General features: G+C 39.4%; 1 protein-coding gene across 1 annotated transcript in view; it reads left to right on the top strand.

Moving 5' to 3' along the window:
- LOC124534659 (microtubule-associated protein futsch-like) overlaps positions 1–20,410 on the top strand; it is a 139,054-nt gene extending 118,644 nt beyond the window's left edge. Inside the window, exons 12-13 of the mRNA XM_047110634.1 lie at positions 55–16,975; positions 17,059–20,410. Coding sequence (XP_046966590.1) covers positions 55–16,975; positions 17,059–17,228 — 17,091 coding nt within the window. The 3' untranslated portion in view covers positions 17,229–20,410. The remainder of the gene's footprint in view (positions 1–54; positions 16,976–17,058) is intronic.
- Positions 20,411–21,099: the final 689 nt, after the last annotated feature.

Below are 21,099 nucleotides of genomic sequence, written 5' to 3'. Positions count from 1 at the left end.
AGCTCCGTCAAAGACGACAAGAAGACACCACTTGTAAAAAAACCAGACGAGAAGGCTCCTAGCCCCATTAAGGAAGATGAGGTGAAACCATTTTTAGGAAAACCGGATGAGAAGGCTCCTAGCCCCGTCGAAGACGACAAGGAAAAGCCAGTTTTAGAGAAACCAGCAGAGAAAGCTCCTAGTCCTATCAAAGAAGACAAGGAGAAGCCAGTTTTAGATAAACCAGAAGAGAAGGCTCCTAGCCCCGTCAAAGACGACAAGGCAACATCACTTGTAGAAAAACCAGACGAGAAGGCTCCTAGCCCCATTAAGAAAGATGAGGTGAAACCACTTTTAGGAAAACCTGACGAGAAGGCTCCTAGCCCCGTCGAAGACGACAAGGAAAAGCCAGTTTTAGAAAAACCAGCAGAGAAGGCTCCTAGTCCTATCAAAGAAGACAAGGAGAAGCCAGTTTTAGAAAAACCAGAAGAGAAGGCTCCTAGCCCCGTCAAAGTGGACCAGGAGAAGGCAGTATTGGAAAAACAAGACGAGAAGGCTCCTAGCCCCATTAAGGAAGATGAGGTGAAACCAGTTTTAGGAAAACCTGACGAGAAGGCTCCTAGCCCCGTCAAAGACGACAAGGAAAAGCCAGTTTTCGAAAAACCAGCAGAGAAGGCTCCTAGTTCTATCAAAGAAGACAAGGAGAAGCCAGTTTTAGAAAAACCAGGAGAGAAGGCTCCCAGTCCCATCAAAGGTGACAAGGAGAAGCCACTTTTAGAAAAACCAGACGAGAAGGCTCCTAGTCCCATCGAAGATGAGAAGGAAAAGCCACTTTTTGAAAAACTCGACGAGAAGGCGCCTAGCCCCGTCAAAGTGGACCAGGAGAAGGCAGTATTGGAAAAACCAGACGAAAAGGCTCCTAGCCCCGATAAGGAAGACAAGGGGAAGCCACTCATAGAAAAACTCGACGTGAAGGCTCCTAGCCCCGTCAAAGACGACAAGGAGACACCACTTGTAGAAAAACCAGACGAAAAGGCGCCAAGCCTCATTAAAGAGGAGGCAGTGAAACCATTAGTGGAAATGCTAGATGAAAAAACTCCAATTCCCGTGAAAGATGAAATGGCTAAACCATTAGAGGAAAAGCCAGACGAGAAGGCGCCAAGCCCCGTTAAAGAGAAGGCAGTGAAACCAGTAACACACAAGCCAGATGAGAAGGCGCCAAGCCCCGTTAAAGAGGAGGCAGTGAAACCAGTAGAGGAAAAAATAGATGAGAAGACTCCAAGCCCTGTTAAAGAGGAGGTAGTTAAACCACTTTTAGAAAAACCAGACGAGAAGTCGCCAAGCCCCGTTAAAGAGGAGGCAGTTAAACCATTAGTGGAAAAGCCAGACGATCAGGTGCCAAGCCCAGTAAAAGAGGAGGCAGTGAAACCAGTAACACACAAGCCAGACGAGAAGACTCCAAGCCCAGTTAAAGAGGAGGCAGTTAAACCACTACTAGAAAAGCTAGACGAGAAGACTCCGAGCCCAGTTAAAGAGGAGGGAGTGAAACCATTAGTGGAAAAGCCAGATGAGAAGACTTCAAGCCCCGTGAAAGAGGAGGGAGTGAAACCATTAGTGGAAAAGCCAGAAGAGAAGACTCCAAGCCCAGTTAAAGAGGAGGGAGTGAAACCATTAGTGGAAAAGCCAGATGAGAAGACTTCAAGCCCCGTGAAAGAGGAGGCGGTTAAACCACTGTTAGAAAAGCCAGAAGAGAAGACGCCAAGCTCCGTTAAAGACGAAGCAACTAAACCATTAGAGGAAAAGCAAGACGTGAAGGCGCCAAGTCCCGTTAAAGAGGAGGCAGTTAAACCACTATTAGAAAAACCAGACGAGACGGCGCCAAGCCCCGTTAAAGAGGAGGGAGTGAAACCATTAGTGGATAAGCCAGATGAGAAGACTCCAAGCCCAGTTAAAGAGGAGGCAGTTAAACCACTACTAGAAAAGCTAGACGAGAAGACTCCGAGCCCCGTAAAAGAGGAGGCAGTTAAACCACTATTAACAAAACCAGGCGAGAAGGCGCCAAGCCCCGTTGAAGAGGAGGGAGTGAAACCATTAGTGGAAAAGCCAGATGAGAAGACTCCAAGCCCAGTTAAAGAGGAGGGAGTGAAACCATTAGTGGAAAAGCCAGATGAGAAGACTTCAAGCCCCGTGAAAGAGGAGGCGGTTAAACCACTGTTAGAAAAGCCAGAAGAGAAGACGCCAAGCTCCGTTAAAGACGAAGCAGCTAAACCATTAGAGGAAAAGCCAGACGTGAAGGCGCCAAGTCCCGTTAAAGAGGAGGCAGTTAAACCACTATTAGAAAAACTAGACGAGACGGCGCCAAGCCCCGTTAAAGAGGAGGGAGTGAAACCATTAGTGGATAAGCCAGATGAGAAGACTCCAAGCCCAGTTAAAGAGGAGGCAGTTAAACCACTACTAGAAAAGCTAGACGAGAAGACTTCGAGCCCTGTAAAAGAGGAGGCAGTTAAACCAATATTAACAAAACCAGACGAGAAGGCGCCAAGCCCCGTTGAAGAGGAGGGAGTGAAACCATTAGTGGAAAAGCCAGATGAGAAGACTCCAAGCCCAGTTAAAGAGGAGGGAGTGAAACCATTAGTGGAAAAGCCAGATGAGAAGACTTCAAGCCCCGTGAAAGAGGAGGCGGTTAAACCACTGTTAGAAAAGCCAGAAGAGAAGACGCCAAGCTCCGTTAAAGACGAAGCAGCTAAATCATTAGAGGAAAAGCCAGACGTGAAGGCGCCAAGTCCCGTTAAAGAGGAGGCAGTTAAACCACTATTAGAAAAACCAGACGAGACGGCGCCAAGCCCCGTTAAAGAGGAGGGAGTGAAACCATTAGTGGAAAAGCCAGATGAGAAGACTCCAAGCCCAGTTAAAGAGGAGGCAGTTAAACCACTACTAGAAAAGCTAGACGAGAAGACTTCGAGCCCTGTAAAAGAGGAGGCAGTTAAACCAATATTAACAAAACCAGACGAGAAGGCGCCAAGCCCCGTTGAAGAGGAGGGAGTGAAACCATTAGTGGAAAAGCCAGATGAGAAGACTCCAAGCCCAGTTAAAGAGGAGGGAGTGAAACCATTAGTGGAAAAGCCAGATGAGAAGACTTCAAGCCCCGTGAAAGAGGAGGCGGTTAAACCACTGTTAGAAAAGCCAGAAGAGAAGATGCCAAGCCCCGTTAAAGACGAAGCAGCTAAACCATTAGAGGAAAAGCCAGACATGAAGGTGCCAAGTCCCGTTAAAGAGGAGGCAGTTAAACCACTATTAGAAAAACCAGACGAGAAGGCACCAAGCACCGTTAAAGACGAGGCCGTTAAACCCTTAGTGGAAAAGCCAGACGATAAGGTGAGAAGCCCAGTAAAAGAAGAGGCAGTGAAACCAGTAACACACAAGCCAGACGAGAAGACTCCAAGCCCACTTAAAGAGGAGGCAGTTAAACCACTACTAGAAAAGCTAGACGAGAAGACTCCGAGCCCCGTAAAAGAGGAGGCAGTTAAACCACTATTAACAAAGCCAGACGAGAAGGCGCCAAGCCCCGTTGCAGAGGAGGGAGTGAAACCATCAGTGGAAAAGCCAGATGAGAAAACTCCAAGTCCCGTGAAAGAGGAGGCGGTTAAGCCACTGTTAGAAAAGCCAGAAGAGAAGACGCCAAGCCTCGTTAAAGACGAAGCAGCTAAACCATCAGAGGAAAAGCCAGACGTGAAGGCGCCAAGTCTCGTTAAAGAGGAGGCAGTTAAACCACTATTAGAAAAACCAGACGAGAAGGCGCCAAGCCCCGTTAAAGAGGAGGCAGTTAAACCACTATTAACAAAGCCAGACGAGAAGGCGCCAAGCCCCGTTGCAGAGGAGGGAGTGAAACCATTAGTGGAAAAGCCAGATGAGAAGACTCCAAGCCCAGTTAAAGAGGAGGGAGTGAAACCATTAGTGGAAAAGCCAGATGAGAAGACTTCAAGCCCCGTGAAAGACAAGGCGGTTAAACCACTGTTAGAAAAGCCGGAAGAGAAGACGCCAAGCCTCTTTAAAGACGAAGCAGCTAAACCATCAGAGGAAAAGCCAGATGAGAAGACTTCAAGCCCCGTGAAAGAGGAGGCGGTTAAACCACTGTTAGAAAAGCCAGAAGAGAAGACGCCAAGCCCCGTTAAAGACGAAGCAGCTAAACCATTAGAGGAAAAGCCAGACATGAAGGCGCCAAGTCCCGTTGAAGAGGAGGGAGTGAAACCATTAGTGGAAAAGCCAGATGAGAAGACTCCAAGCCCAGTTAAAGAGGAGGGAGTGAAACCATTAGTGGAAAAGCCAGATGAGAAGACTTCAAGCCCCGTGAAAGAGGAGGCGGTTAAACCACTGTTAGAAAAGCCAGAAGAGAAGACGCCAAGCCCCGTTAAAGACGAAGCAGCTAAACCATTAGAGGAAAAGCCCGACATGAAGGCGCCAAGTCCCGTTAAAGAGGAGGCAGTTAAACCACTATTAGAAAAACCAGACGAGAAGGCGCCAAGCACCGTTAAAGAGGAGGCAGTTAAACCCTTAGTGGAAAAGCCAGACGATAAGGTGAGAAGCCCAGTAAAAGAAGAGGCAGTAAAACCAGTAACAGACAAGCCAGACGAGAAGACTCCAAGCCCAGTTAGAGAGGAGGCAGTTAAACCACTACTAGAAAAGCTAGACGAGAAAGCGCCAAGCCCCGTTGTAGAGGAGGGAGTGAAACCATTAGTGGAAAAGCCAGATGAAAAGACTCCAAGCCCAGTTAAAGAGGAGGGAGTGAAACCATTAGTGGAAAAGCCAGATGAGAAGACTTCAAGCCCCGTGAAAGAGGAGGGAGTGAAACCATTAGTGGAAAAGCCAGAAGAGAAGACGCCAAGCCTTGTTAAAGACGAAGCAGCTAAACCATCAGAGGAAAAGCCAGACGTGAAGGCGCCAAGTCCCGTTAAAGAGGAGGCAGTTAAACCACTATTAGAAAAACCAGACGAGAAGGCGCCAAGCCCCGTTAAAGAGGAAGCAGTTAAACCACTATTAACAAAGCCAGACGAGAAGGCACCAAGCCCCGTTGCAGAGGAGGGAGTGAAACCATTAGTGGAAAAGCCAGATGAGAAGACTCCAAGCCCCGTTAAAGAGGAGGGAGTGAAACCATTAGTGGAAAAGCCAGATGAGAAGACTCCAAGTCCCGTGAAAGAGGAGGCGGTTAAACCACTGTTAGAAAAGCCAGAAGAGAAGACGCCAAGCCTCGTTAAAGACGAAGCAGCTAAACCATCAGAGGAAAAGCCAGACGTGAAGGTGCCAAGTCCCGTTAAAGAGGAGGCAGTTAAACCACTATTAGAAAAACCAGACGAGAAGGCGCCAAGCCCCGTTAAAGAGGAAGCAGTTAAACCACTATTAACAAAGCCAGACGAGAAGGCACCAAGCCCCGTTGCAGAGGAGGGAGTGAAACCATTAGTGGAAAAGCCAGATGAGAAGACTCCAAGCCCCGTTAAAGAGGAGGGAGTGAAACCATTAGTGGAAAAGCCAGATGATAAGACTCCAAGTCCCGTGAAAGAGGAGGCGGTTAAACCACTGTTAGAAAAGCCAGAAGAGAAGACGCCAAGCCTCGTTAAAGACGAAGCAGCTAAACCATCAGAGGAAAAGCCAGACATGAAGGCGCCAAGTCCCGTTAAAGAGGAGGCAGTTAAACCACTATTAGAAAAACCAGACGAGAAGGCGCCAAGCCCCGTTAAAGAGGAGGTAGTTAAACCATTAGTGGAAAAGCCAGATGAGAGGGCGCCAAGCCCAGTAAAAGAGGAGGCAGTGAAACAAGTAACACACAAGCCAGACGAGAAGACTCCAAGCCCAGTTAAAGAGGAGGCAGTTAAAACACTTTTAGAAAAACCAGACGCGAAGGCGCCAAGCCCTGTTAAAGAGGAGGCAGTGAAACCATTAGTGGAAGTTCCTGATGAGACATCTCCAATTCCCGTGAAAGATGAAACAGCTAAACCATTACAGGAAAAGCTAGACGAGAAGACTCCAAGCCCAGTTAAAGAGGAGGGAGTAAAACCATTAGTGGAAAAGCCAGATGAGAAGACTCCAAGCCCCGTGAAAGAGGAGGCAGCTAAACCACTGTTAGAAAAGCCAGAAGAGAAGGCGCCAAGCCCCGTTAAAGAGGAGGCAGTGAAACCATTAGTGGAAATGCCAGGTCAGAAAACTCCAATTCCCGTGAAAGATGAAATGGCTAAACCATTAGAGGAAAAGCCAGTCGAGAAGGCGCCAAGCCCCGTTAAAAAGGAGGCAGTGAAACCAGTAACACTGAAGCCAGACGGGAAGACTCCAAGCCCAGTTAAAGAGGAGGCAGTGAAACCAGTAGAGGAAAAAACAGATGAGAAGACTCCAAGCCCTGTTAAAGAGAAGGTAGTTAAACCACTATTAGAAAAACCAGACGAGAAGTCGCCAAGCCCCGTTAAAGAGGAGTCAGTGAAACCATTAGTGGAAATTCCTGATGAGACAACTCCAATTCCCGTGAAAGATGAAATAGCTAAACCATTAGAGGAAAAGCCAGACGAGAAGACTCCAAGCCCAGTTAAAGAGGAGGGAGTGAAACCATTAGTGGAAAAGCCAGATGAGAAGACTCCAAGCCCCGTGAAAGAGGAGGCAGATAAACCACTATTAGAAAAGCCAGAAGAGAAGGCGCCAAGCCCCGTTAAAGAGGAGGCAGTTAAACCACTATTAGAAAAACCAGACGAGAAGGCGCCAAGCCCCGTTAAAGAGGAGGCAGTTAAACCACTATTTACAAAGCCAGACGAGAAGGCGCCAAGCCCCGTTGCAAAGGAGGGAGTGAAACCATTAGTGGAAAAGCCAGATGAGAAGATTCCAAGCCCCGTAAAAGAGGAGGGAGTGAAACCATTAGTGGAAAAGCCAGATGACAAGACTCCAAGTCCTGTGAAAGAGGTGGCGGTTAAACCACTGTTAGAAAAGCCAGAAGAGAAGACGCCAAGCCTCGTTAAAGACGAAGCGGCTAAACCATCAGAGGAAAAGACAGACGTGAAGGCGCCAAGTCCCGTTAAAGAGGAGGCAGTTAAACCACTATTAGAAAAACCAGACGAGAAGGCGCCAAGCCCCGTTAAAGAGGAGGCAGTTAAACCATTAGTGGAAAAGACAGACGATAAGGCGCCAAGCCCAGTAAAAGAGGAGGCAGTGAAACAAGTAACACACAAGCCAGACGAGAAGACTCCAAGCCCAGTTAAAGAGGAGGCAGTGAAACCAGTGGAGGAAAAAACAGATGAGAAGACTCCAAGTGCTGTTAAAGAGGAAGTAGTTAAACCACTATTGGAAAAACCAGACGAGAAGTCGCCAAGCCCCGTTAAAGAGGAGGCAGTGAAACCATTAGTGAAAATGCCAGATGAGAAAACTCCAATCCCCGTGGAGGATGAAACAGCTAGAGACGAGAAAACGCCAAGCCCAGTTAAAGAGGAGGCAGTGAAACCAGTATCACTCAAGCCAGACGAGAAGACTCTAAGCCCAGTTAAAGAGGCGGTATTTAAACCACTATTAGAAAAACCAGACGAGAAGTCGCCAAGCCCCGTTAAAGAGGCGGCAGTGAAACCATTAGTGGAAAAGCCAGACGAGAATGCGCCTAGCCCCGTTAAAGAGGAGGCAGTTAAACCATTAGTGGAAAAGCCAGACGAGAAGACTTCAAGCCCCGTTAAAGAGGAGGCAGTGAAACCAGTAGAGGAAAAAACAGATAAGAAGACTACAAGTCCTGTTAAAGAGGAAGTAGTTAAACCACTATTAGAAAAACCAGACGAGAAGGTGCCAAGCCCCGTTAAAGAGGAGGCAGTGAAATCATTAGTGGAAATGCCAGATGAGAAAACTCCAATTGCCGTGAAAGATGAAACAGCTAGAGACGAGAAAACGCCAAGCCCAGTTAAAGAGGAGGCAGTGAAACCAGTAACACTCAAGCCAGACGAGAAATCTCCAAGCCCAGTTAAAGAGGAGGCAGTTAAACCATTAGTGGAAAAGCCGGACGAGAAGGCGCCAGGCCCCGATAAAGAGGAGGCAGTTAAACCACTATTAGGAAAACCAGATGAGAAGTCGCCAAGCCCCGTTAAAGAGGAGGCAGTTAAACCACTATTAGGAAAACCAGATGAGAAGGCGCCAAGCCCCGATAAAGAGGAGTCAGTTAAACCATTAGTGGAAAAGCCAGATGAGAAAACTCCAATTCCCGTGAAAGATGAAACAGCTAAACCATTAGAGGAAAAGCCAGACGAGAAGGTGCCAAGCCCCGTCAAAGAGGAGGCAGTGAAACCAGTAGAGAAAACAACAGATGAGAAGACTCCAAGCCCTGTTAAAGACGAGGTAGTGAAACCAGTAACACTCAAGCCAGACGAGAAGACTCCAAGCCCAGTTAAAGAGGAGTCAGTTAAACCATTAGTGGAAAAACCAGACGAGAAGGCGCCAAGCCCCGTTAAAGAGGAGACAGTTAAACCACTTTTAGAGAAGCCAGAGGAGAAGGCGCCAAGCCCCATACAAGATGAAGCAGCTAAACCATTAGAGGAAAAGACAGACAAGAAGGCGCCAAGCCCCGTTAAAGAGGATTCAGTAAAACCAGTAACACTCAAGCCAGACGAGAAGACTCCAAGCCCAGTTAAAGAGGAGGCAGTGAAACCAGTAGAGGAAAAAACAGATGAGAAGACTCCAAGCCCTGTTAAAGAGGAGGTAGTTAAAACACTTTTAGAAAAACCAGACGAGAAAGCGCCAAGCCCCGTCAAAGAGGAGGAAGTAAAACCATTTGTGGAAAAGCGAGACGAGAAGGCGCCAAGGCCCGTTAAAGAGGAGGCAGTTAAACCACTATTAGAAAAACCAGATGAGAAGGCGTCAAGCCCCGTTAAAGAGGAGGTAGTTAAACCATTAGAGAAAAAATCAGATAAGAAGACTCCAAGCCCCGTTAAAGAGGAGGCAGTTAAACCATTAGAGGAAAAAACAGATGAGAAGACTCCAAGCCTCGTAAAAGAAGAGGCAGTTAAACCACTATTAGAAAAGCCAGACGAGAAGTCGCCAAGCCCCGTTAAAGAGGAGGCAGTGAAACCATTAGTGGAAAAGCCAGAGAAGAAGGCTCCTAGCCCCGTGAAAGAAGAGGCAGTTAAACCACTGTTAGAGAAGCCAAAGGAGAAGGTGCCAAGTCCCGTAAAAGATGAAGCAGCTAAACCATTAGAGGAAACGCCAGAAGAGAAGGCGCCAAGCCCCGTTAAAGAGGAGGCAGTAAAACCAGTAACACTCAAGCCAGACGAGAAGACTCCAAGCCCAGTTAAAGAAGAGGCCTTGAAACCAGTAGAGGAAAAAACAGACGAGAAGACTCCAATCCCTGCTAAAGAGGAGGTAGTAAAACCACTCTTGGAAAAGCCAGATGAGAAATTGTCAAGCCCTGTTAAAGAGGAGGCAGTAAAACTAGTAACAGACAAGCCAGACGAGAAGACTCGAAGCCCCGTAAAAGAAGAAGAAGTAAAACAAGAAAAGGAAAAGCCAGAAGAAAAGGCGCAAAGCCCCATTACAGAAAAGGCAGTTAAAGCACTAGAGGAAAAGCCAGACGAGAAGGCGCCAAGCCCCGCTAAAGACGATGTAGTTACATCAGTAATGGAAAAGCTAGACGAAAAGATTCCGAGCCCCGTTAAAGAGGAGTCTACTATACAACCACTAGAAAAAGACGAAAAGCCTCCAAGCTCCGTTAAATATGAGCTAGTTAAACCTCTAGTTGAAAAGCCACATGAGAAGACTCCAAGTCCTGTTAAAGATGAGGCAGTAAAACCACTATTAGAAAAGCAAGACCAAAAGGCTCCAATTCCGGCTAAAGATGGCTTAGGAAAACCGGTTTCCGAAAAGCAAGCCGAAGAGATGCCAAGTCTTGTCAAAGATGATAACTCCGAATCTCTTGTTGCAAAACCAGACGAGAAGGCTTATAGCCCTGTTAAAGTGAATGAGGAAAAACCAGCATTCAAAAAGAAAGATGAAAAAGCACCAAGCCCAGTAAACATAGACAAAGAAAAACCCGTTCTAGAAAAGCCAGGAGAGAAAGTGCCTAGCCCTATTAAAGAAGACAAGGATAGGAGCCAACAAATTTTAGAAAAGATGCATGAAAAGGCTCAAGGCTCAGGTATAGAAGAGAAAGAAAAACCTGTTCCAATAAAAACAGAAAAGATACCAAGTCCTGTTAAAGAAGGCAAAGTAGAACCCGTTAAAGACAAACCCTATGATCGAACAGTTGATTTTGGCAAAGATACTGAAAAACGAGTTCAGGATAAACCTATTTCGATGGAGGAAGACAAGGACGATTTGTGTTTTGGAGAGTTTCCAATAATTGAGGAAACTTCTGTTACTGAAGACAAACAGGAGAAAACTATTATTGTTAATGGCAAAAGTATTTTACAAATTCTTACCATAACTACAACCAAACAAATTCTATCAAATGAAGCCAGATCAAAAAGAAAATTAAGAACTACAGTCGTAACAGTTACCGAATCATTTTTGCCTGATGGTCTTACAGAAAAAACGAAAGATATTAAAGTTTATTTCTCTGACTATACATCCGATAATGACGGTAATCTTCTTGAAATTAGTGTACCAATCATAAAAACTGAGACTGAAACAAAAATTGATAATAAACTCAAAACTATGACGTTATATGAGGATCAGTTTACTGATGAAGGTTCAGGTGAGAAAGCAACGAAACACCTTGAAGATGTTCAAGGTGTGACAGTCGAACCGACAGATGTTAGAGAGCTCGAATACGATTCGGAAGACGACATTCCTGAGGGATTTGATTTAACAGAAAAACCTCTTAAGTTCATAACTGTTAATGTGGAATGTTTAACAGAAAATAACGTTAAAATAACTAGAAAAACTACTAAAACTACAATAGTCCAAACTTTCAGTAATCTTCAATCTAATACAAAGAGAATTAGAACTATCACCATTATAACAATTGAAGACGAATATCCCGACGGAACAGTTACAACTAAGACTAGCAAAGAAATTACGCAAGTGGATGAAATTTTAAATGTGAGAGACTCCTCGTCGCCTGATAAGTCGCAAAAAGAGATGCATGACACCGAAGAATTTGAATTATCAGAAGAACCAGTAGAAGAAACTTCTTCACAAGTCGATACTGTTATAGAAAATGGCATTACAATAAAAAGGACAATCATTGTTTCAAAAATAATTCAATCGTTTTACAATTTATCCAAAAATATTAAACGTACCAAAACTACTACCAAAACAACTATTGAAGACGAACTTCCTGATGGTAAAATTATTATTAAAACTAGTGAAAATATCTCATCTGTAGATGAAGTTGTCGATGCTAAATACTTAAATGAAAAACTTCGTAAGTATAAAACAAAAGAAGAAAATATAACAAAAGAATTGGAAAAGTACGAAGAAAAGGATATAGATGAACAAGAAATTATTAAAATTAATGGTGAATCTTCAAGTGATGTGGCGACAGGTAGTAAAATTGGTGCAAGCGAAAAGCCCCCTTATATTTACAAAGAAATATCCACTACGGATAAAAATGATCTTAAGCTAAAATCTGCACTCAGAGATAGTCATGACGAAATTAATAAGACTCTGCAGTCTCAGTCAACGAATAAATTTGTTAAAGAGACGGAACAAATGCTTCATGAAGAAAGATTAAGATATGAAACTGAATTAAAAGGAAGTGCTGAAACTCATTCTAAAAATTTCATTGATGACTTTATGACAGACAAAGAAAATGTGTTACAAACAATGGTACACAGCAGTTCTGAAGATGTTTCTAAAGAAATTAGCTTAGAAGAAAAATATTCATATGAAGGCACTGAAAAAACTGAAAAATCAATAGCAAGTACAGAGAAAAAAAGCCTGTTTGATAAAAAGTTATTACCCTCTTCAAAAGAAACTAAAATGCAAAAGGTAAGTGCAACAACAGGTGAAGAGGCTGCGGTTCTACATACCGCTGATGTAACCCTTAAAGATGAAATAGAAGTATCCGACACTTCTGATTCTGGAGTTCATAGTATTTTATTTGATACAGATACGACTGTATCTACAGCTGATCGCCCTAGTCATACACTTACAGAAAATGCAAAGCATCTTCTGGAATCTATACATAAAGCATTTAGCGATGAAACTATACAGCAGGGTATTAAATCGGAAGGCGTAGAATCTCTTACGGTCTACCCTGAATTTGATAGAGTATCCACACCACCAACTGTCCCTGTTAGCCCATTACCGAAAATACCAAGTAGTTTTCAAGATATAAAAATAAGTGATGGTGTTCAAAGTGAAGTATCATATGACAAATCTGATGGTAATGAAGAAACCATAACTAAAGTCGTACATGTAGGTGATGATGTTCTTACGCAGAAAATATCTACCTCTACTGAAAAAGTACCAAAAACTATTAAAAGTGAAATTGAAGACGATGGAGATTCGGATATTTTGAATTTATTGCAAACAATTGGCAAAATCAAAACAGAAACTGATACGGTAACAAAAATTATAAAAGAGGGTGAAAATGTTGTTACCCAAACAATAACGACAGTGACAACAAAGGAAATAATTTCAAAAGAAGATGGTACTCCCCAAAACATTAAAACAACGATCGAAACTACCACACTCAGTAAAAGTTCAGACGGCTCTACCACAACAACCAAAGATACGCAGACGTTATTATCAGAATGTTCTTCCAGCCTTAAGTCTACCTCACTCATGGATTTATATGCAAAAGATAAAAAAATTGACAAATTCTACCTCGATACAAGTGATCAAAAGACTGAAAGTAGTACTAGTAGCCATATAAAAGATAGTACTGATAAAATAACTAAAATGTCTTCCAGTAAAAGTAAAATTACCAAAAAAGAAGATACCATGCTCAAACTTGATTTCTCTGAAGAATCTGATGATGCAGAGGAAAATGTTGAAGATACAGTAATTGATACTGACGTTAGTAAAAGAGTAATAAAAGAAAATAATGTAGACATTGTTGAAACTATTACAACTACTACAAAGAAAGAAACTATAAAAATAAGTGATACAGAAAAAAATCTAAAGACAACTATTGAAATAACGACAACCAAAGAATATCCTGATGGGTTTAAAGATGTTCAAAAGTCTGTAGAAGTTAGAACAGAGGAGTTAGTTTCTGGTTCGAGCAGTAATATTGATAGGATATTAAATGAGTATATTACTATGGGCGAGCCTGAAGAAAGTGAATCTACTGAAATAGAAGAATTAGTAATTAAAAACGTTATTATTAAGCGTACAACTATAACAAAAAATGTTAAAACTAAGTATGCTGACAATTATGGAAACTTAAAAAAAATAAAGATGGAAACTACTGTGACAGTAACTGATGACTATCCAGATGGATCTTCTCAAACAAAAGTTGATAGTAGTACGACTTTAATTGACGTGGAAGATAAAAATGTAATTGAAGCAACAGAACTTAATGATTACACGGTAATAGAAGACAAAACAGTAGACGTTGACAAGCAGGAGAAGGATGTTATTCTTGAAGGCAAGACAATTCATCAGGTCATTACAACAACCACGATAAGAGAAATTTTGACAACAAGTGATAAATTAAAGAAAAAGGTTAAAACAACTATAGAAACTGTAACTGAATCTACACTACCTAACGGGGAAGTTGAAATCACAAAAGAATCTAAGGTACATATATCAGATTATACTATCGAACCTGAAGATGAAATACCTGAAGGATTTGAGTCTGGTGGTAAGCCTAATGAAGAAATAACCGAAAATGTGGAAGTCATTATTGAAAATGGTGTTCAAATTAAAAGGAAAACAAGAGTTGCTAATATTAGTCAAGAGTTTATCAATAAATCGAAAAATGTTAAACGAATTAAGTTAACCACTAAAACAATAATTGAAGATGAATACCCAGATGGATCAGTTATTACAAAAACTAGTGAAAAAATTTCAGTCGTAGATGATGTTCTTTCACCCCATGTAAGCGATAGACAAAGTGTATCTTCCAAAATGACATCTGAACAAGTATTATCTAGTCCTGTATATGAAGATAGTAGTGACAAAGTGGAGGAAGTTTTACAAAACCTCACTGTGATAGGTGATCCAATAGAAAATGAATACAGCGAAGAAAAATTCATAAAACATGACGATCTAGTTATACAAAGAATTATTTTAACTAAAATCGTTAAAACAAATTATGCGGATACTAATAAAACTGTAAAAAAAATCAAGACCGTTACAACTGTTACTACTACTGATAAGTACCCAGATGGATCTTCACGCATAAGCGTAGATAAAAGACAATCAATAACTGACGTTGATGGTGACGATTCATTGCAGTCCGAAGAATTAAAGCAATTTTCCGAATTATTAGATAAAACGGTTAGTATTGATAACCAACAAAAGATTATTACTAGAGATGGCATTAAAGTTAACCAATTAATTAATATTACTACTACAAAAGAAATATTATCCACAAAAGATAATGCAAAGAAAATAATTAAAACAACTATTGAAACTATAACAGAAACTAAATTACCTAACGGAACAACTGAAGTAACTAAGGATGTCAAAATTACTGTATCTGATTATGAAAGTGACTCCTTTGATGAAAACTTTATAGGCTATACGCAATTGGGAGAACCAGATATACAAACTAGTTCACAAATCGAAGAAATCGTTGAAGGCGAAAAGAAAATAAATAGGAAAACTACCGTTACTACAATTCGGGAAGAATTTGAAAACGTTGAAATAAAATCCAAAAAAGTTAAGACAACTGTAAAAACGACCATTGAAGATGAATATCCCGACGGAACTGTGATTACCAAGAAGAGTGAGAAAGTGTCTGTTGCTGATTTTCTGTTAACTGTTCCTCTGGTTGATGATGGAAAAGAACCAACAGAATCATATGTTGGTGAGAGTGAAATAGTTGAAGACACGTCTGAAGATTCTGTTGTGAAAAATGAGATAGTTAAAAAGGACGACATGGAAATAAACCGCACTATAACAACTAAAACAAAACGTGAAATTTTAGCTAGTTCTGATAAAGACATTGAACGCGTTAGAACTACTATAGAAACAATTACAGATGATGAATATCCTAATGGTTTAATTGAAACAACCAAAGATATAAAAATAACAATATCCGAATCACAGAAAACTTACGACAGTGATTTACAAGCTGCATTGCGTGGTCTGAAACCAACTGGCAAAGTAAAATCATCAGTCGATAAAAAAGCAAACGTGATTTTTACAGACGAAGCAAAAAAAATTAATCAAACGATAACAACATATGTTACTAAGGAAGAGATGATTAATACAGAAAAGAATCAGATAGCAGTTAAAACAGTAACTGAAACTGTTACAGAAAATTCAAATGAAGATGGAACAACACAGATAACCAATGATATAAGTACTCAAGTAACATATCTCCCCATGGGAACAGCACTTGAGGATTGGTCCCCAGAAGAATTAGAAGAAATCGAAAAACAGTCACTGTCTAGAAGTAGTGGCGCTATGCTACACTCAGATGAAAAACCAACTATTAACGAATTGCCTTTACAATCTAAAATTGAACCACAAGTTGAAACTAAGCCAAAGAAGCGATCACCTGTAGGAGAAATAACAACTGAAACTGATACTTATACTAAAATAATAAAAGAAGGTGATAATGAAATCACTCAAACTATTACTGTAGTTACAACTAAAGAAGTTATAACTCCTGAAAAAATCAAGGTTACTGTCGAGACTACTACAGTTAGCAAAGGAAGTGACGGAGTCACAAAAACTACAAAATCAACCAAAACAACCATATCAGAGATAAAAGAAGAATATGAAGAAATCATCGATACAGGTGAAAGCGAAAAATCATTTTCTAAATTATCGTCTAAAACAAGTGATATGCGGAGCTCATCCGCCGCAAGTGACGACTTAGATCATCCTGGTATATCATCACCACCATCGGATATTAGTTCAAGAGAATCTCGAGCCGCTACACACATCTGGGGAACTGAGAGTAGTGGAATGTATTACAGTGACGATGATGGTCAAGCAAGTCCGAGTAGTACAAAATCTCAAATAGCACATTCGCCAAGATCGAATTTAAGTTTTGAGCTAGACACAAAATTGTCACAGCACAAAGAACATGATTTACTAATGACAAGATCAGGCTTTGATCCGATGTCTACGTCAATTTACGGACAATTGCCTGATGATGATTCTTGTACATATTCAACACATTCCGACGAAAAGACTGAAATACATTTTATAGATAAGTCAGATACTAAATTATCCGAGGCATTATTTTCAACAAAAGAAACTAGCTCAGATGCGTCATTTTTAAAAGAGGCAGATGAACAATTTGAAAAAGCGATCGAAGAGCATAAAAAAGTAAGCGGTTCAGAAGTGATATCTAGTGTGACAGGGAAATATAAACTGGACCAGCATGATTTCTCGAGCACTAGCCATCAAGAATCTAAACAGGAAACGACTTCTTTAACTCTAAAAGATATAAAAACTGATTCGAAAAAAGTTACACAGATGAGTTCTTCATCGAGTAGTAGCAAAGATGAATCTAAATTAGAAAAAACTGTACATACTGAGTCTAGCAGCGTTGTAAAAGATCCTATAGAGTCTTGGGGTAAGCCACTCGGCCTACCAAGTCCTATTTTACCACCTAATCAGTCAGACGCCAAAAACACACCTAAAAAACAAATGAGTTCAACGGTGGCAAATAAAAACAAAATCAATCAAGAAAAGAGTAAAGAAGCAAAAAGGGCATCCGAATCACCAAGTAAGAAAAAAGCTCCAACACCTATTTACATGGACTTAACTTACGTTCCTCATCATGGTAATTCGTATTACTCTGCTATTGAATTCTTCAAAAGAGTTCGAGCCCGATATTATGTATTTTCTGGAACGGAACCGTCTAAAGAAATTTATAACGCTCTCCTAGACGCTAAGAAAACATGGGAAAATAAAGATTTAGGTAAGATTTCCTGATTTTATTAAGGTTAATGTAATATAAATATGAGTAAATAAAATAACAATCGATAATGGTTTATTTTACAGAAGTCACAATTATTCCCACATACGACACTGACGTTCTTGGTTACTGGGTAACCGAAAACGAGGAAGCTCTCGAAAAATACAAGATCGACTTGTCGCCGTCCGCTTCCCGCTGTACGATTAACTTGCAAGACCACGAGACCTCATGTGCGGCGTATCGGCTTGAATTCTAGGTGTCGGGTCTATTTGTAGCCTTCTCATCGAAGAAGTGATCCACTTTAATAGAATAGGTACTTTTGAATGGGGAACCAAAGAGACATTTATTGTTGTAGGAAATTAAGGCTGTGATAAAGAACGGAGCATTCAAAAGCACCTACGCAAAGGACACTACTCCGTATGAGATCGTTTGCAAATAGATGCAGTAAAGACTATGTGATATTATAATGCAGTTTAAAACCAACCCATAGAATTTTAATAAAGTGTATAGTGTTCAAACGGCCAAGAGACAATCCTGAAATTATAAAGTCCTTAACCGCATCCAACACGAATGTCAATAACCAAATTTTCGACCTAAAACAGAAACGTCCATTTTTTTCTAAAACTGTTTTCTAGTAGCGTCATTGACAAGAATAGGACATGCCATTTAAAATATTTTTCTGACGATATTTTTAAATTTGGTCTTATACAATCAGTAGTGCTTTTATACACGATTTTTAGCGAAACCAGTCCATTTTGTTTAGCCAAAAACACCGCTTGTGCGAAATATCTAAATTTTTTAAAATAAAATTATTTTGCTAAAGCATTGACTTCTTAATAGGACGTATTATTAAATATTGTATACGTATTGCATATTCTTTTAGCTATTCGCTTTATGACGGACGTGATATTTGAAATAAGTCCAGTTCTAATTAATAAACGATAAAAAAGGACGATTATAGAATTCATCTGAATTATACGAATGATTTTGTAAGGTGATTGAAATATATATTTGAAGAGTATATTTTACTAATTGTCTTAAAAAGACGCTTCTGAAACGTCACACGACGACGCTAGTGCTGCTTGCACTAATAATATTAGAAATGACGTCATTATGTTCAATATTCATCTAGGAGACAAAGATAGTTGTTACACTGACCATAGACGACTTCCGAGGGAATTGGAAAAAGTACTTTCCTCATAACTTTTTTCAATTCAAATCGAGTCGAGTATTGGGACCTTTATGAGAATGTACATAGACATTTGAAATTATAAAAGGTGCATTGTTGGGATATGTTAAATGTTGCCTGCGTTTAATATTGTCCTACTTGTACCGTTCATTATATACTGTCCCGATGTTATACAGCTATTTGTCTGTCTAGAGAATCGATCAGCCTAAGATGATAGAGAGCTTACTCCATATTAATATAAATGTTTTATTAGAATTATTAATACAAATAAAACAATATATTTACCTTTGTTTTAAGTTGATATCTGCTTGTTGCGATGACTATGATATATTTTAAGTGAATGTTGTTTAAATTGAACTCATTTCATGTACAGACGACAGAATTATTACAGAATCTCTGATTTTACTATTGTTTGGCAATAATCATTTTTGGTACATGTTCGTTGAATAGTTTAAATTTCTAGTCGATCCATACCCAAAAACATTGTGAATGCCTGTTAGTATTATATGTTCCTATGATAATTGATTTATTGTTTTCTTTTTTAAACTTTTGATTTTAATGTGACTATTCTACGTGTATAGAATATCCCTTTAGATGAATATTTGTTTAAAAATTACCGTTTTATTCGAGTTGCGTGAGAGAATGTGATATTTATAAAAAAAAAATCATCAAATTTTACCATCTAGTCTAGTGGATAAGCTGTAAGAGAACTTACCTTGGATTATATAAATTCCTCCTTTAATTTGCCAATTCAAGTGAAGATTTTGAGTCAATTAATTTTAAGTCATACATAGAGATAAGCCGACTAAGCCTGACATCGCTTACTTTGCCAAACTTAATAACTATAACCTAAAAATAGTGAAAATGATTCTGTATAATTGATGGCACCAGCACAACGTAATAACATAAATAAATTTAAAAAAAAATGCATTAAAACAAATACATAAACTATGGTATACAATATATTTATTTTATATGTAACGATACTGTGAGATCGAATGTGAAATTATTTTATAGTTGTATAATGTTTATTATTATTGATATTAATATGTTTGAGTTGAGTGTTAGTTGGTGTGAGCACAACAATTATGTTCTCTGTTACGTGGAATGCTTATAACAGTTGTGAATGGGACGAAACAGGGAGATGAATCTTGTTTAAAGTCTAAATATATGTGATTCATAATTGATGCATTATCAAAGATATCTTTACTCGTTTGTGGTGCATGCTTTATTTAAATCTAAGCTTTCGCTGTTACAGAATAATTAAGGATTACTTTACCTGCTGTTGTATTAGTCAGTTTTGTATCTTTTGTTTGATAAGATCGTTTTATTTCTATCCAAGTCTTTGACGATGCATCAATGTTGGAACATCTGCTTTTTGAGTGTTAGGGGTGTCTTTCTCGGCTTTCTAATCTAAACCAGCGACGACATTTGCTGGAACTAAAGCCTAACCCAAAAATTTACTATTGTATGGAATAGCTAGAATTCTAATTAATGCATATTATATTAGGAATATTAAAATGTTATTAAAATAAGAATTGTATCAGCTTAGTGAACATCAATAGCTCTGAGAAATAAATCATTATTAAAATTATTAAATGTAGTATTCTTGATATCACGAAAGCTTGTTTTTAATTTAAATAAATGTTGAAATTAAATGAGATTAAATTTAAAAATAATTGCAGTTGAAAATTGAAAATTAATTTCGAATCTCATTAAAATTAATATTTATGTGTAATCTTGATTCGATCGGCTTAAATCGTTTTAATCCCGACTCATTAGTGCTACTGAATTTAAAATTGAGAAAAGGCTAATCGGGTGGTGAATTAATGGATACGGTTTGAATATATTGCGTAAATATGTGGTGCTAACAACTGAAATGCGATGTTGTACTGTTTATAATATGACCAAAATAAATTACGATTTGATTACTATGATTACTAAATTATATTTCCTTTGCTTGAGTTGAGTCGTGATTTATTTTGGAAATTATGGACACGCTTGACGGCGAGAGACTGATTCATGTTATGGTGAAAATTATTTTGAATTATTTCAATTTAGTTAAGATGCTTAATAATTTGAATAATGATGTAACCTTTTCGTGGACTTTAGGTATTTGTAACGTACTGTATTATGTAAATTAATATTAAAAATTAAAACCATTCATTGTATCAGTCATGTCGCTATTTCTCATTCGGCGTGTTTGGTGTGAGAATCATTAAGGTAATAAAAAATATTTCAAAATGTTATCGTTGCTTTTATTTTAAATAGCTTAAGAACCTTTTAATTAATAAACTAAATTAAAAGTTAAATATATATTGTTACGACAGTAACCTTAGCCTTCAATACGGTGTTATGACATTTGATTCAATATCATAAATTATATTACATTATTATTGCATATTATTAATATAGCATTATAGCATAGCGATTTCCGTATCAGCCTAATTAAAATCAAAATATTATACTTTATTCGAGTATGTTTTTACAAGCACATTTGAATTTCATTTAAGAAACTTTATTAAGTGAGGCTACCACTAATAGTATAACTCTGTAAGAACTCAAAGTAATTTATAAGTGCTCATATCAATTTCGTCGTCTAAATTATCCATCACTGTTATTAAAAATCGTTGTATATGACGAATGAATCCTCCACCTTATAGAAGTCCGTTCTTCCATTGGCAAAAAGTAAAGTAACAGCCTGTAAATTACCCACTTCTGGGCTAAGGCCTCCTCTCCCATCAAGGAGAGGGAGTTTTGGAACATATTCCACCACACTGTTCCAATGCGGGCTGGTTGAATGCACATGTGGCAGAATTTCGATTAAATTAGACACATGCAGGTTTTACTCACGACGTTTTCCTTCACCACCGAACACGAGATGAAATATAAACACAAATTAAGCACATAAATATCATCATCATCATCATCTCTGGCG

Source organism: Vanessa cardui, chromosome 13 (genome assembly GCF_905220365.1).
Source record: "Vanessa cardui chromosome 13, ilVanCard2.1, whole genome shotgun sequence".
NCBI lineage: Eukaryota > Metazoa > Arthropoda > Insecta > Lepidoptera > Nymphalidae > Vanessa > Vanessa cardui.
The sequence above is the reverse complement of the archived record's forward strand: the minus strand, read 5'-3'. Positions and strand labels throughout refer to the sequence as shown.